At 30.6% G+C, this 17,289-nt stretch overlaps 1 protein-coding gene across 4 annotated transcripts in view; it reads left to right on the top strand.

The window, feature by feature from the left end:
- Positions 1-13,533, top strand: part of LOC116339114 (nucleolysin TIAR) — a 400,815-nt gene extending 387,282 nt beyond the window's left edge. For 3 of the 4 annotated variants that reach the window (XM_031764788.1, XM_031764786.1, XM_031764785.1), the window contains one exon: positions 6,146-13,533. In XM_031764788.1, coding sequence (XP_031620648.1) covers positions 6,146-6,301 — 156 coding nt within the window. In that variant the 3' untranslated portion in view covers positions 6,302-13,533. Of the gene's footprint in view, positions 1-2,416; positions 2,694-6,145 lie in introns of those variants that run through there. The other variant, XM_031764787.1, reaches the window with a different exon arrangement.
- Positions 13,534-17,289: the final 3,756 nt, after the last annotated feature.

Raw genomic sequence — 17,289 nt, 5'->3', positions numbered from 1 at the left:
CGAAAACAATTCGTACACAGAAAAAATACTGCAAATGGTTGAATCTAAACGCAATGAAAACATTGAATTTATGTCATACTGTCCCTGCTGTTGATGTGTGTTTGTTTTGGCGCTAAGTTAATTACAGATTCTATGTATGTGATAATCAAATCAAATTAAAATTGCAGCAGCGTCCAAATATTTTTCCGAAAATATATATTGAAATGTGTCATATGTACCTTTGGACGAACACGTATAACTTGCAATAAAATTGTATATCATGCGCGAACACAAAACATCAATGATTCGATGTTATTATGAGTGAGAAATCCCAGAGATATCTGTGTAAAAAATGGAAATTCGAATGACAGCTATGCCAGCTTTCTATTGCCCCTCTCCCTCTCTCTCTCTCTCTCTCTTTCTCCCTCTCTCTCTCTCTCTCTCTCTCCTCATTACATATCTATTGTTTTTAAAGGCGATATTTAAAATGTGGGTAAATACTAGCATCAATGGCTACTGCATCCACGGAATCCTGCATAGAGTGCCGCAAAAATAGAACTGGCGAGAGGGACAGAGAAAAAAAAAAACGTAAACGCAAACACACATAACGAGGAAAATAAAACCGCACGAAAACATTCAAATTGATTGCTGCATTTTAGAAACAATTGTTTTCACAAAAATATAACAAATTTGCCGCCGATTAAAATCTGGTGGCAATGCAATTATGCGGCAGATGGTGAGCCTATTTATTGTTGCACCAACCTATACATAGTGTGAAAAGTCTGCATTTTCGATCGAATTTCATGTTTGCAACACCAAACAAAATTTGCTCTTTCGCCTCTGTGCGAATATTATTGATCGCGATGCCGTGAAACTGAGAACATGAAATAAAAAAAAATTGTTTTTCGCCTCCAAAATCAATTGCATGAATTCTATTTTCAAATGCTTCCGATTGCGTGTGTCAACCTCTCAATTGAAGAATAACAATAAAAAAAAAATGTGCACCTCAAAATTCGATTTCGATTTGATACAGACGAACGCCTTTTTCCAAAATGCACAATTAATACAAATGCCGACAAATAACGAACGAATGGTGACCAAATTTTACATTGTTCTATCCAAATGAATATCATCGGTTACGGTAATTTTGCTTGCCACATATTAACGGCAATAGCATAATACTCCGAATAGATAGATATGAAAGGTGGTCGAAAATGCACATTTACACACACCCGCACACCGACAGCAATACTGAAATCTAATACATTTGGATCGCAATGTGGCTCTCGCAAAATCATTTTCATTGCATACCATCCATAATTTGCTTTACATTAATATCAACCGAAATATTTTCGGTAATTATTATTCGTATAATTATTATCAATATGACCACCGATGCAATTGTTGAAAATGTAATAAATGCTAATTCTCCGGTAATTTATTGATTATATTCGAGCTGGCAACATTGACTGACTCTAATCCAAATCGAAAATGTTTAAAAAGATTTCACGTCTATATTATCGTTACAATTATGGATGTGCATGTGCATTGAAAATGGGCGAGCGCTGCCCTTTTTGATCGGAACGGGAAAGAAACTTATTTTGACCACATTTGGTAGCACAATGCACAAATTCGAATCAATAATGAAGTCCCATTCCAAAGGCGCCACACGCACGTACACCGTCCGCACAATTGATGGCATATAATTTACTAGTTTTTTTATGGGAAAATTAACAAAGTAAATGTACAAATATGTAATTAAATTTGCATTATATATGTATGGGTGTGTACTAAATTGACGAAGGTCATACATACAACATGTGTACACTGAAAAAAATCTATCTCGAACAAATGCATGACGATAAGTTAAAAAAAAAAAAAAAATGTTCGGAATCACATTCAATATTGGATTTCTTTCTTCGATAAAATGAACCAATGGGGTGTCGTTTATTCAAACCGGAATTTTATTTAATACATTTGAACAATTTTTTTGAGTGCACAACATAATGATTCTCGGCATAATTCTGGGCGTTCGCTTTCGCGCATAAAATTGATTGGAAACGGCACAATTCATAAGAGTAAACATGTTTAATTTCTCTCATTTCGATTCATTGTCCATTAAAACTCTCATACGCATTTATTTTAGTATCATTGCTTTTTAATTGGTGTTATTATTGATATTATTGATTAATTATATCGAAACATATCCCGAAAACAAAAATAAAGTTTAGAAATAACGAACAAAAACCAAATTAAGTGACTAAAAGACAATCGAAATATATAATCTCGATGATAATGATTATACGTACTAAATTAATCAAACGAAAGTAAAAAAAAAAAAAATAATCAACCGACAAAACACACAAACTATGATCAATAATAACAACAACAACAGCAACAAATTTGGATTCTAAATGAATTTGTGGTGTTTTTGCAGTTGGCAGATGAAGAATGGTTAGCTCCAAGTCTGCTGGTGTAGTTCCCATGATGTTGGCCACGATAGCATCTTCAGCAGCAGAGCCACACAACAAATGATACAATCACTGAAACGCACTGAAAACAAACACACACACATAAATGAATCTCGTGTCAACTACAACTGAACATGAAATTCATTTAATCGATCGGATCAAACGGAACAATTCACACACAAAAAAAAACATGATTTGTCAAAATAAAACAAACAAAACATATATATACATAAATTATAAAAGAGCGAGAGAATGAAAAAGTAATTAAATATTAAATACAAACATGAATTATAAACAAAATAATGAGAATTTTTCTCTCTCGCAATCATACACCAATACACACAACACACATACACTCGCACACATACACCGAAATATAATGTTAAATATAAAACAGAAGAAAAAAAAACATTTAACAATTTAACGTAGGCGGATATCCTCTTGGGATAAAGATTTAATTAATTAAGCAAATGATAGACAAAAGAACAAAAATTAATCAAATAAAAATTGAAGTAATCGACAGCTAATTGATAGCACTAGACGATATTTCAACAAAAAAAAAGAAGAAATACAAACAACAATTGCATTAAAAAAACACAAGTGTAATAAAAGATATAAATTTAGATAATAACAACAACAAAAATAACATTTAGACGTAAAAACCTAAATTAGTACGAACAAACAAACAATTAATTGAGAATTGATGATATATAGAAAACATGAAATGGCGAGAATATTTTGCAAAATCTAAAAATTCATCTATGCAAAATTGAATAGGATGTTATACATATATTTATATTGGAACCTTAAGATTATTGATTATTATTGATCAAATTTATTATGTGAAAAATAATAAACATTATGACACAACAACGCTCAAAATTCACACATACACACACACACACATACACATGCCCCCTTATACATCATGAACCCAACATGTTATCAATGCAAAATTATTACAGCAACAAAAACGAAATCATTCGTAATATGTAGTTAATTCACAAAATCACACACATACACACATAACACATTCCTCTATTGAATAAGATAAATATTGAAACACACCTAGTTATACATATGTAGAGAAAAAAAAATGAAATAGAACGCGCTTTATACAGACTACAAAAGAAAATGCAGAATATTTCAAAATTCAGCGTCCGACTCTTTTAGTCTATTTGCATTCGTTTTAAGGGATTGTTCGCCAAGAGGAGGATGAGATAGAGCTGAGAAGGATCCTTCTTCTCAAATTGGGAGAAACAGTTTTTTTGGTCAAAAAGCTACTTTTTCATTACTTTCAACGCAAAAATGTCTTTTTTTTGGTTAAAATGATTTTCCTCCTTAAGCAGGAGGATGCTCCTCCTCCTCATTTTCTTCATCACCGTTCCTCCTCCACAAAGTAACAATCCCTGATTTGCATACCCACTTCTGAAAGGATTCCGAATGTAAGGTATACGTCACGTCATTGTTTATTTACCTACTTAAACGAATTTAATATTTATCCGATAATTCATGAAAGCGAGTTAAATTATAAGTTTGATGATGAACATAACAATAATACTGGATTAAAATTATACAAATGTCGCATCTTCGTTTTTTTTTAATTATCAATTAGAACTGGCTATTTAGAGACAAATTCTATTGCAATCATTTCAGTGGCAGACACTGATCGTGTAAAGATTAAATGTCAATAAAAAAAACTGTGCACAACTCGCTCATCTACCAGCACACACACACACACACACACAGCATGCCAAAGCGAAACAAAAGAGAGCTAATTTCTGTGTAATTTGATCGAAACGATTCCGGTCAGTATTCGAGTATGTGTGTTTGTTGTGTGATATGTTGATTGCACTGAATATGGGTCATTTTGATTACGATGCGGCAATCCGTAATTTTTTATGTTCGTTTATCATGCCCATGGGATTAACCAAAGCACATACACACATACAAACGGTGGAGTGTAAACATTTTACGACACACTGAGAGATATTTGTTGTTATAATTTATATTATGATTATTATTGCCATTTATGTCATTGTTGTCGTTGTTGCTGTTTTTTCTTTTGTTTTTTTTTCTCTCTACTATTATTATTATTATTTTTCGTCATGTTTTATTACACAATAAATAGTGCTTTTATTCCGATATTCGGATGGATATTTTATGTTCTTCGGTTGTAATTGACGACACCAAAATGAAAAAGCAAACCGAGATAAAGAGAGAGAGAAAGCGAGAGCAAAGAACAATGACTAAGCTGTCATCCAATATTTTATGTGCGGATTTTTTGATTGGGAAAATTACAATTTGAAAAATAAAATAACGACAAAACGCGCTCGCGCGCGTCGAGCGACAAAGAGACAACGAGATAGATGATGAAAACCGAATAAAAAAAAACCATATGAATCAAAAATACGATAAAAATGACCATACAATCCACATACATTAGATAATAATATTTTATTTTTTATTTTCTTGTGGATTATGTTTTGGTTTTTAGCTTGAAAAAAATATATATATTGATTGAATCGAATCGAATATAAATACATCAATGATGAGAGAGACGTATTTATATACGCGCAATTTTCTTTCCATATTGTGTATTGCATTTGTGAAAATAGTAGAGGATGAGCAAAGCTTTGTGATCATGTACATATTGAACCATTTAACATAATCGATGGAAACCGTAGATAAAAATGATAAAATAATAAATAAAATATGAATGAGAATAACACAAAACCGAAAAACTAAATGATTTAGCTGAAACTATAACTGTAAACGTTAGATGTTGTATATATAAAATTCCAAACCAAACAAAATACATTAGGTAAATTGATTTTTACATATGACAGACGAGATAGAGAGAAAGAGAAAAAGTATATAGCGAGAAATAAAATGGGCGAATAATTGAAACCAAGATACACTTAAACTCACACTAAAAAACAATATTCAATTGAATATACGAACATATTTTATTAATATAATGAAGTGCACCGAAAGTGTTTAGGCCTTGGGCTTACTGAATCGCTATTACAAAAAGAAAAAAAATTCAAACTATATAGAATGAATTTTTAGTAAAAAATACTCAATCTGTGTATTTGAGCCATGTAAAAGAACAGGTGAAAAGAAGTTAAAAGAGAAACGAACAGCAACCACAACAAATCACCAAACAAACAAACCAAAATAACACAAATAACAATGTATAAGAAAATATTTTTGAATCGAAACGTTTCTTCAGATGGAATCAAGGATAAGAGTTAAAAAAAAAAGAAAACATTCAATTTTGAACAAGAGAGCATCTTAGTATTTTTCTACCCCGCGTACGGAGCAAACCAATGTGGCTGATGCAAAATTGAAAGTTTGTCTATGCTTATTCAGTTCGTTTTCGCCTTTTTTTCGTTTTTGTTTTTCCTTTTTCAACCAAACATATTATGTTTATGCAAGTTTATTTTGCCAAATGCGATCGTTTTCATTTAATTTGATTGTGCGTTTTTCTTCCATTTCTTTTCTTTATTATTCAACAAAAATGCAACGAAACTTTAATGATGGGGATTGACCACTCTCATACAAAACCATATACACACACACCCCTTCACAATAAACACAATACCAACACCACCATCATCAACACCACCATCATCAACACCACCACAACAACAACAATGTCAACAACGTTTCAAAACGAGCGCGCATGATAGATTGACGAAAGCGCCTATTCAACCATGGACAACATTTATGGAGATTTCAAAACTCATTCTCCACCAAAAAGCCCACACATTTCAATTAAAGATGTACGCTACTTATCTAAATACAATTCGAAATTGTGCTATCAAGGACCATACGGCGTCTATTAAACATTTTGCCCATAAAAAATCGGCGGCATTTCAAACCATCTCATATTTCAAAAAAAAAAAAAAATTGAAACTCAACGCTGCACACGCATAGCTCATCGAAATACATACACACACTCACTCAGAATATATATAAATAAAAGTAAAATAGAAAAAAATGGATAAAAAAATATCTCATACAAATAGCACTGAATATTTATGACCCTAAATGTGTGTATATCGAAGAGTAGTGCTCTGAAGTCGATAGGAAATTTAGTATAATGTGTGAAGAGAATGAGATATATACAGATATTCATACCATGATGTGGTAATTGTTTAAATTGGAACGGTTTTTTTGCGTTCTGATTTTGGAGATAGCGCGAGAAAAAAAAAACCTAGACAGCAAATCATGCACTCGCGTTACACACGCAATGCGACCAACCACCATCGACAAACTCATCTATTTAATTGCGAATGGATTGTGTTTTTTCTCTCTTATTCACTGTTGGTTATATGCGTTCTATTTGCTCCACCCGGGTCAATTCTAATTTTCAATATGATTTTGATATTGCAGTTTCGACGATCAAACAAGCGTTCGGCGTCTGTCAAATTGAATAATTTATCATTTTGAAATGTACGTATATTAATAACAGTCTTAGGCTGTCTTAATCGAAAAAAAAAACCGAAATCGACTATCTAATCGAAAAAAGACATTTAAATTGATTGAATCACATGATTGAATTGAAATGGCATAGATAATGATTGAACCGAACAGTTTAAACACAGAAAATGAAACGATTTTAAATTCAAATCAGAATTTACTTAGGAATTAATATACATAAAATTAGATAAAAAAAGCAAGCATATTGTTTGTACCAAAATGCATGTTTGATGTGTAATTAAAACAAAAACAAAATGAGACAAAAAAAAAGTAAAGTACAGTTGTGTGTCGTGTCCCACGATGAGTTTTCTGAATTGTTGAAATTAACAAACAAACTACAAATGAACTTATAGTACAGTAATCAAACTCCTAAAATGAAAACTCCAGTTTTATGTATAAATGAAAAACCAAAAACATTTAAACCAAAAAAAGAGAGCAGTAAAAAAACATCCAGACTATTCAGATATATATTGAACATTTAGAACAAATTTAAAATCAAAAGAAATCTGAGCGAACGATTTCAATTACATGCGGCATGTTATAATACAAAAAAAACAAAACAAACAACTAAATGCCTCGCGTCATAGCAAAACAAAATTAAGAAGCACTTTTTGTATGAATTCGTTTTTATTACATGAAATGAAGTCTTGAGCCAACGAAACTAATTTTCATTTCCAAATTATTTTTTTGTAAATTGAGAATCAGTGTTAACCGGAGCTTGGGATCCGAAATACTCTAACCACACACACACACTTACACACTCATTACGTCAAGAGCATCACACAAATCTAACATAAGAATGTCTCTTTTTCTCCTTTCAAACACATATCGATAACAGCAATGATGTTTTTTTAATAGTGTGTGCGTGTGTGTGTGTGTGGTCAGTACAGTTTTTCAAATTGTAAGATCATTTTTCGAAGAAAAACGAGATTTTTTCGTTCTTTTCATTTTTTCGGTTTTTTTAACTCTTTCGAATTGGCTGCGCAGACAGATTATTTAAGGAATATGAAACAAAAAAGCAAAGCATAGTAAAATGTAATGTATGTATTTATAACGAAAAAAAAAAATTAAGCATGAACACTAAATAAACCTTAACTGAACAAAAATACTCATCCCCACTAAAGCAAACAACTAACAAGGCAACCATAAATAACAAATGGAAAATGCTAAATTGTTTGATTTTAAATTGTCAACTCAAGTTTTCACAACATAAATTATCCAACAATTACCAATTTCATCGAAAACAATTGTTTGTTGATGATTTTGTGAAAATTTGAGGTGATAATACCCACACACAACAACAACAACAAAAACCCGTAGATTTAGAATATTCGTATATTGTAATTAACAACGTTCATCAATATCAGCAAATCAATATTTATGCACACAGATTTAATGGCGCTGATGAACGATATAATTGATAAATTATAACAAACAACAACAAACAAAAATGCATGTAGATTAATTAGGTCTTAGCAAATCAATGAACGATTTAGATGATGATTATATTATATTATATATATATACATGAGTGAAATGATTCCTACCAACAAAAAAAAATGAGTGACAACGTAACATAACACAACAGTTTTAAAAACAATTATATATGGAACAACAAACAACGCACACATAATCTCACACTAACTAAATATCCGCATGCATTTAGTAATATTTCATGTTTGGGTTGTGCAACAGAATTCGCAAATGGTCGAAGCAACAACAACAACATTAAGCATATAAGAAAAATGAACACTAAATGGGACAAGAAAGAGAAAAAACCAACAACACAATCAACATATAATTGTTAAAGAAATGTCCAAATCAAATTTAAGATATAAGATTTTAACTCTAGAGTTGATGTGCAAAATTCGAACTTCGGCCACATACACAAATGTCACAGACACACACACACAGATACACATCCGAGGCATTTCAATTGAGCAATTGTAAAAAAGCATTGGATTTTTCACTGACGGAACACATACAGAGACACAAACACGTATACAGAAACTCGAACACAGATTGGAACAGGTAATTAAATCGATTAATGGCATTAAAAATTAAAAAAAATTGGTAGAGTTATGCTCGTTGTAAGAAGTGTCACCGTATATTAAATGCGCTTTTAGTGATTTACGTTATTTATCATATATAGATGGATTTTTATCGTTTATCTCATTGAATTTTTTGTTTGTGTTTTTTTTTTCTATTCATTTCGATGAAGAGGTAGGGACGGAATATAATAGATGCTATGTGATTTAGCATACGGTTTGTTTGTACATGAAATCAGCGATTATTGAAAGAATGAAACCAACAAAAAATAAAAAACATTATTGTGGAGATATTTGTTTGAGAGCTTTGTTTCAATAATTGACAACGGAGTGAAATTTATATGCAATAATTTATGTTGTGTTAATCATAAAAATGTGTGTTAAATTAAACTACGAAACGATAAAATTAAACAAAAAAAAAACTATAAAAGTATATATATGTATATGTATATTTATCCAAAATAGGAAAGGGAACCAGTTACTATATACTTTTATTGAGTAATTAGTAACCAAATGGAAAGTGGATTTTATTTCGTGTTTTTTTAAATATAAAATTGTTTGTAAAATAATTTTCCTTTTCATTGGTGCATATCTCTGTTATTTTTGCGGGGCAACAACCCGGCGAATTCTTATTCAGAACGTGCCAGGTTTTGGTTTTTTTTATTCGAAGTATTTTTTTCTTAAAAAAAAAAACGGTTAAAGGCTGGTTTTATTGGAACAAAAAAGAAATTCATTGGAAATAAAGCTATAACATTCATTAATTCAGTATTGGTTGTTAAATTTAGAAATGTTCTTCAATGAAAATGTATGTTTTTGTCATCCGACCACTTAGCTTTTAATTGTTCGGAGTTCATGGCAGACCGGGTAGTTTCGAGAGTCGTGGAATGAATTTAAGGGCTAATAATACACATACTTTAGCTTAGGATTTAAAGCAATTGCTTACAACCCACTCAATCGAAATAAGATTGACATTGATCCAGTATAGAAATATACGGAGCGCATTATCATTGGCAATTTCATTGTTCGCATTCCGACACATACACTATTGATCAGTTTATATCTCCTTTGCGAATGTGACGCATTCCATTTCGTTGTGCTTGAGACAAAAAAGAGCCAAATACATTTTACACATACACAAACACCGAAACAGAGACAAAGACAGAATGCGAATATACATTTTTAAAGCAGGATAGCAGAAAGAGACATAAATCAACAATGATACGCAATATCGACTATGCGAAAGGTTTCAATTTATATGTTTTATTTTAAGCACATTTACTTAAGATAACTTAGTAATTAAACGTGGCAAAAAAAATCAACTCATGTAACAACAACAATTCAACAACTAATTTTACTAAGATCATGAAAAAAATCCGATTGTTCGTACGAAATCAAAATACAGACCGAAGCAAATGCTCATTATTTGACTGATTTCTGTTATCTGTACACAGCTTTTTGAACAATTGTTACCCCATTCTCGCGCATTCTGCATTAGATTTCTGATTTTTTTTTATTGTTTGAAATTTAGTTTTGGCAATCTTTCATGATTAAGCATTTTTAAAACACACATAACTGACACTGTTGCCGCGAAAACAAAATGATAACAACACATACATTCAATCAGTCATGCAGTCACATGCAACCATGCATACATCTAGATAACATGATTTAGATTATTTTAGCGTTATAGTCTTTAGATAAAATTGCAAATTCAAAATAGAATTTAAGAAAGAGAAAAAAAACACACACTCATGGAGAAATACCCAAAAAAAAACCAACCAAAGCTGTAAATCAACGGCTATTAGAACGGCTGAAAATCAATTATGAATGTTTGAAGCAAAAACCCGAACGACCGAAAATCGAATGTTAAGAGCGATGCAATCGAACAATCACCGCTAGCTTAATCAAAGCCATCAGTAATATTGCAACGCGAATTACAAATATAAACAGCTTGATGACGAATGAAAACGTGTGCGTGAGATTGAGAAAATGTGAATTTTATGAATTTTATCTTACAAACAATATTAAACTAAACACAAACAAACAAAAAAAAAACTATATTTTAGAGAACGCATGTGAACCTTACCATTGTTCAACTATTGATTATTCAATTCGATCAAATTATGATCAGGCTCATTTATACGAGCCGTACCTTAGCTTTGTTAACACACAACGAAACATTGAAAACATAACAAGAAACAACAACATTTTTTTACATAGTGAGAATTGTTAGACGGATTTTCAAGCTCAGTCATCTTTGCGACAATTTTTTTGTATTCACCTGCCAGCCAACTTGCTCATTTTTGTCATGGCATTATTTTTTGTTTCATTATTCTCTTAAATGAATCGAATGCAAGTTAACAAAAATTGATGGAAATAGCATAATTTCACTGTTTGTATGAAAACAAAAAAAGTCCCTATCCTCTTCCGCCCACACACAACATACCAATTCCAATAAATAATTTCCATTGAACCGAATCAAATAGAATTAAAAAATTGACATCACCAAACGAAAAGTTCATCGGACAAATTTGAAAAAAAAAAAAACTCATCGATTCTCCCCGCAAGTTCCGTGATTTTCATTCATCATAACGGAAACTACAAACAATTCTCACTAAATATAGATTAAATTACATGATTTTGAAAAAATACAGAAAATAATCTGAAAATATCAAAATGTCCGCTTTGGTTTCAACGGTTAGTTAAAGCTGGTGACTTTAGACCGAAGGGTTTTTATTTTCCTGTTCAACTTTTCCATATCTGTATTCATTTATTTCTTTTGCAAGCGTACGAGTAACAAAAAAATAATTACGAAAATTATAGCCTTCTTAAATTCCACTTTAGCCTTACCAAACGAAAATAAAAGACAAAAAAAAACATACATAACCAACACAAGATGTGTAAGAGATAAATACCCTGATTTAAAAAAAAAAATGAGAAAGAAAGAGAGACGAAAAGGGAATTGTTCAGTGCAAATTGTGCATATTTTTGCTATATTTATTATCAACTATATGTAGATGGTATGGATAGGGCAGAATACATTCGCATCAATACATTATTGCTATTACGAAGGAAAATTATAGAAAATGGTAATTTAATTTTTTTTTGTGAAGACGACGCACGCAATACCAAACTTCAAGCGACAGAGATATAAAAAAACATCCCTTTTTGCACACAGATCGCATCTTTGAATTGAATAATAAATTCTTCTTGGGAAGACAGTGAACAAAAAAGCTTTATTTATCTGTTTTCATTTACAGTCATCGATTTGATCAATTCTGCTTGCAATCACGAGCCTCGTGAAATGAGTGAATAATCATGTGAAATCGAACCAGTGACGCTCATTCTGAATGAATATTACCAATATAAAACAAAAAAAAAAACACACACACACACACGCGCTCAATCGATACTAAATAAATTGAATTGCAAACAAACTAACAATTGACAAAAATGAAACAGACTCGGAGAGAGACAGAGAGAGATAGAGAACACTAAAGCGGAATTTTAGGATCATTTTTGGATTGGAATTTTTCGATCGAAAACAGACACAAATCCACAATCACCACCCTCTCTTACCCCAACCACTCACTCACATATATATTATATATACATGACTATTAAAAAACAACAAAAGAGCCCAGCAAAATGAAAGCAATATTTTTTAATTTTCTCACATAAAAAATAATGGCATGAAGTAGTAAAACTGAACGAAACAAAAAAAAAATACATAAATGAATAGCAACCATTAGGAATATAAAAGGAAACGACGAAGACGACGACGACGTTGATGACAACAACAGCAACATCAAAGCCCAAAACGAAGAAAATAAACCAACAAATAAGGAAAACAAAAAAGAAGAAGAAAAAAAAAACAAAATTAATGAATTAACAAAGCGTAAATCATTAAATGTACTGTGTAAATGTGTATTTGTTATTGTTAATGGATACTTGTTAATTGAGCATATTTTAGTCGCGGCACATTGACCGTTTCGATTTTATTTTCATAATAATTCTAGCCAACCCCAGATATTATTACAATGGTCTATTTGATTTTTGTTGGTTCGGTTTTTTTTTTATTCATTCTCATTGCTTGAAATATTGCTCTTCTTTGACCAAAATCATTGAAAATGAAATAAATGGTGAATGTGTCTCTGACTACACTCCCCCAATCACTTATAAATAAATGAATATATCTAAAGTAGAATAACGATGGAAAAAAAAGAAATCACACTCAAACAACAAGTGAAATACAAACTTAAATCCATAAGCAATTAATCCGTGGATCATATGCAATTTCGATATGACACAAACAAAAACAATGTTGGCTTTCTTTTTATTTCATATTCATTTTCAATCGAATTGGATCGAACATATATATTATACAAAACATTATATTGTTGCAGCTGAACTGCGCTATATTAAATTTAAAAGGTTTTAGGTTTTAAATACATTTTCGCGACGGTTATTTTACACCATCAATTTCCATCATTTACCGACAAACATAAATTAGTAGCAAGACGAAAAAAAAACAAACAAACAAAAACTATATCGAAGACCGCGAGAGAAGAAAATGCTTGAAATCAAAATCAAAATTAAAAACAACTACAAATAACGAATGAAGGAAGATGGAATTCACACAAACACTCACATCTACACAAATCTTATCACATACACACAAACACTAACAACAAAAAATAAAAATCAGCATAAGTAACCAAAGATCAAAATGAGCCGTGAAACGAAATTTTTAGAGCGAAAATTAATATGAAGAAATAAAACAAAAAAAAAAACATGACGGAACGGGAGCAAAGCGCCACTCGTAACCATCAAAGGCAAACAACTAACCGAATAAAATCCACTGACTTTAGTGATAATGAAAAAAAAGAGAAAAAAAATTAACATATGTATTATATTAACCATATATAAATAAATGAAAGCTATATATATATATTATATATACATAAAGTGAACTATATATATATATAAATTTATCATTAGTTAAATTGAAGAAATCAAGAACGAATTGTTGTCGAATTGAAAAGGTGTGAAAGTCTCAGAGCCTCAACCGATATCATCGAAAGAAAAGTGTTTACTCTTTATCATTGGCATTTTGAGTCTCTTTGGTATAACACATTTTTTTTTATTGTGTGTCATTGGAAGGGCTCTTGATTTTCCATAAGAACATTTTAAATGGTGTTTTTTTTCCTGTGAGCGAACGACCTGTGGGAGCATTTTTGTTCGTTTCATCTAAATAGCATACACACCACACACACACATACTAAATTGTAGAGAAACAAAAACGAACGAACAATGTTAAATAAACGACAACATTAGACGCAAGGCTATTGCGCGAATTGCGATTTATATGAAATAATGAAACAAAAAAAAATACAAAAAAAATGTTAGAATATGAATATAAAATACGGTAAAAATGATTTGATAAATGATTTTGATGGTATAGTAGAGAAAACAGAGCAGAAACACTTAGCAATTAAATGATTAAGAAGTAAAAACAAACCGCAACAAATGGATAACATAAAATTTAAAAATCAATGATTGAATGAGGAGAGAAAATACATCTAAAAAAATGGATTGAGTAGTTGGAAAAAGTCAGTTCTAAAACACACATTGAATCGATATCAAATTTATATCAATTTAACTCACACTTTTGAATAATATCAAATTATCAAACAAAAAAATTCAATGGGGAAAACAACATATAAAAAAAAACTGTAAAAACTCTGAAAAATCCGTGAAACCTGAAAAAATGGTCGTGCTTTTTCACGTTTTTCTACGATTTTTCGTGCTTTTTAAATATTTTTTCCGCAGTTAAATTGCATTTTTTACACAGTTTCGAATATTTTATTTATTCAAAACGTGAATTAATAGAAATTTGATATCCATTTAATATCTGCGTTTTAGAACCGATTTTCTGTCTATGCTACTGGATTGGCATATACATAAAAAAAAAACAAATGATAACAATAATTTTATTGTAATTTTTAGAATTAATTGAATAAAGAGCAAGCACATAATAGATATGACAGCACAAGAAGAACAAAAAAGAACCCATCACAACCCAACACACATCCCGATATATATAAATATATGTATTGTAAATGTATGTGAAGCGATTAAGTCTAGTCCTGTATTGTCGATGATCAATAAATGCTAATTGCATTTGTTGTAATCAATCATTGTACCACACAAAATGTTTTTTTATTATTATTATTGCAATTTTATTTGAATCGTTATAAATGCATTGTGTACGACAGTATGTAATGCTATATTCAATTCATTTCAATGGTTTGATGTGGACGAACAATTTGAGAGAAACTGTTTTTTAATAATACGGAAATCTAAAATGACATGGGATTAAATGCAATTAGTTGGGGTGTAAAAACATTTGAAACAGTATCCTCGTCACCGGTAAAATTATTGACCGAAATACCAATCTAATGTCACCCGATTTCTTTATACTTACTTTGTGCGATTGATACTCATATCATTGAACTCAATTTTTTTAAATGATATTTCTGGTATAAACCACATCAACCAAACACCCATTTATTCCCTAATTCTTCTTTATTTTTTTTTATTTCGAATGTGGCAAATGGAGGCGAAAAAATTCTCTCGTTTTGGGGTCCAGAATCTAAATCTTAAGTACAGGATTAGGATTAAGCGTATATGCATTATAAGAAACAAAATTGTATATAAGAATGCAACAAAAACTAGTAAAGGAAAACCACACACAAAAAACACTCCCACATACATACACACGAATATGGAACTATACGGATAAATAACAAATATTATGCAAACATGTCATCATTTCATATTGTTTTTCTTTTTTTTTTTTTGAAAAAATAAACGAATCACATTCACTCACACAGAGACGCACACCGATTCAATCAAAACAAAATGAAGATGAGTGAGTAACAAATAGAAATATTATTTCGATGAATTTCAAGTGGTTTTTTGGTTTTGAAAATACACAAACACAAAGATTAGCTATTGTGTGTGCGAAAGAAATGTGGAGATTTTACGGTGTGCAATTAATTGATCGCTGTTGCATCACAACTTTATCGCGATTTTCACCACTTTTATTTTTGCAACCAAAGAATCAAAGCAAATGTTTGACAACAGATACGTATAACGAAGAGGAAGAAAAATCAATGAACAACGCATGTTTTATTGAACATGACGAAAAAAAAAATAAAAAAATAAAAAATACATTACATGTAAGAATACGCACACATACTCCATTTAAACGAAGAAAACATCAATAACAAAGGTCGCGGTGTGCATCAATACAAAATCATTTGTACTAATTCATTGAATATGACACAAAAACCTTCGCATCGTCATACATACACTCCAAAAAAACACACACACAAACACATATACACATTGAATATAATGTTAGAGGCAGTTAGAAATTGAACATTTTGCGAAATTATGAAATAAATTAACATAAAGAATGTCAGCCATATATAAAAACAACAACAAAGAAGGAAAAAAACACATTATAAGATGGAAGATAACGGAAAATACAAAGAGATTTTTTATAATTTAAAATATAAAAAAAGTGAGTCAAAATGAAACGCAGATCGTTAGAATGAAAAGAATATTTTATAGAAACATAATTTTTGCAGTTACACACACACACATACGAAAAATGTAAGTGAGAACACGATAAAAACAAACCACAACAACAAAAAATATAATATTAACAAAAAAAAAAAATGAAGAAAAGAAATCAACCACAATGGTAAAATTAAAAGTAAAAAACGAATGAAAAAAAAAATAATTATAAACAACACTAATTAAGAGGAACAGAGATAAAAAACAACTGCATACAACTTAAACAATGGTCTAGTGATTTATGATTTTATCGTATTGAAATATTGTGCATTAAAAAAAAAATATATAAGATAAAACTAAAAACCAAAAAAATGGCTTTTAAATGTAAGGAATAATGTTCATTGGAAAGGATTGATTTGATTGGAAATCTAACAGAAAAACAAAATGCACCTGCACACACACATTACATATATAGAAATCATGATGATATGCGTGTGCTCTTGTTGTGTTTTCCATTTCCATTCAAATGCAATTCCAATGACGAATTATATTAAAACAAATGAAAACAAACACAAACACACACACACAATTCAATTTATATGTATGCATATAGTGAAAGAAAACAAAGAAAAAGATGTATTGAATTATTGACTCCACACAGAACTGCACATTTCAACGTGTTTGCAGAAGATGATGAAACCGAAATTTAAACGAGC

Source organism: Contarinia nasturtii, unplaced genomic scaffold (assembly GCF_009176525.2).
Source record: "Contarinia nasturtii isolate CC-2019 unplaced genomic scaffold, AAFC_CNas_1.1 Cnas_scaffold_493, whole genome shotgun sequence".
In the NCBI taxonomy this organism is placed as follows: Eukaryota; Metazoa; Arthropoda; class Insecta; order Diptera; family Cecidomyiidae; genus Contarinia; species Contarinia nasturtii.
Note: the sequence above shows the minus strand (reverse complement) of the source record. Positions and strands in the feature narration are given on the sequence as shown.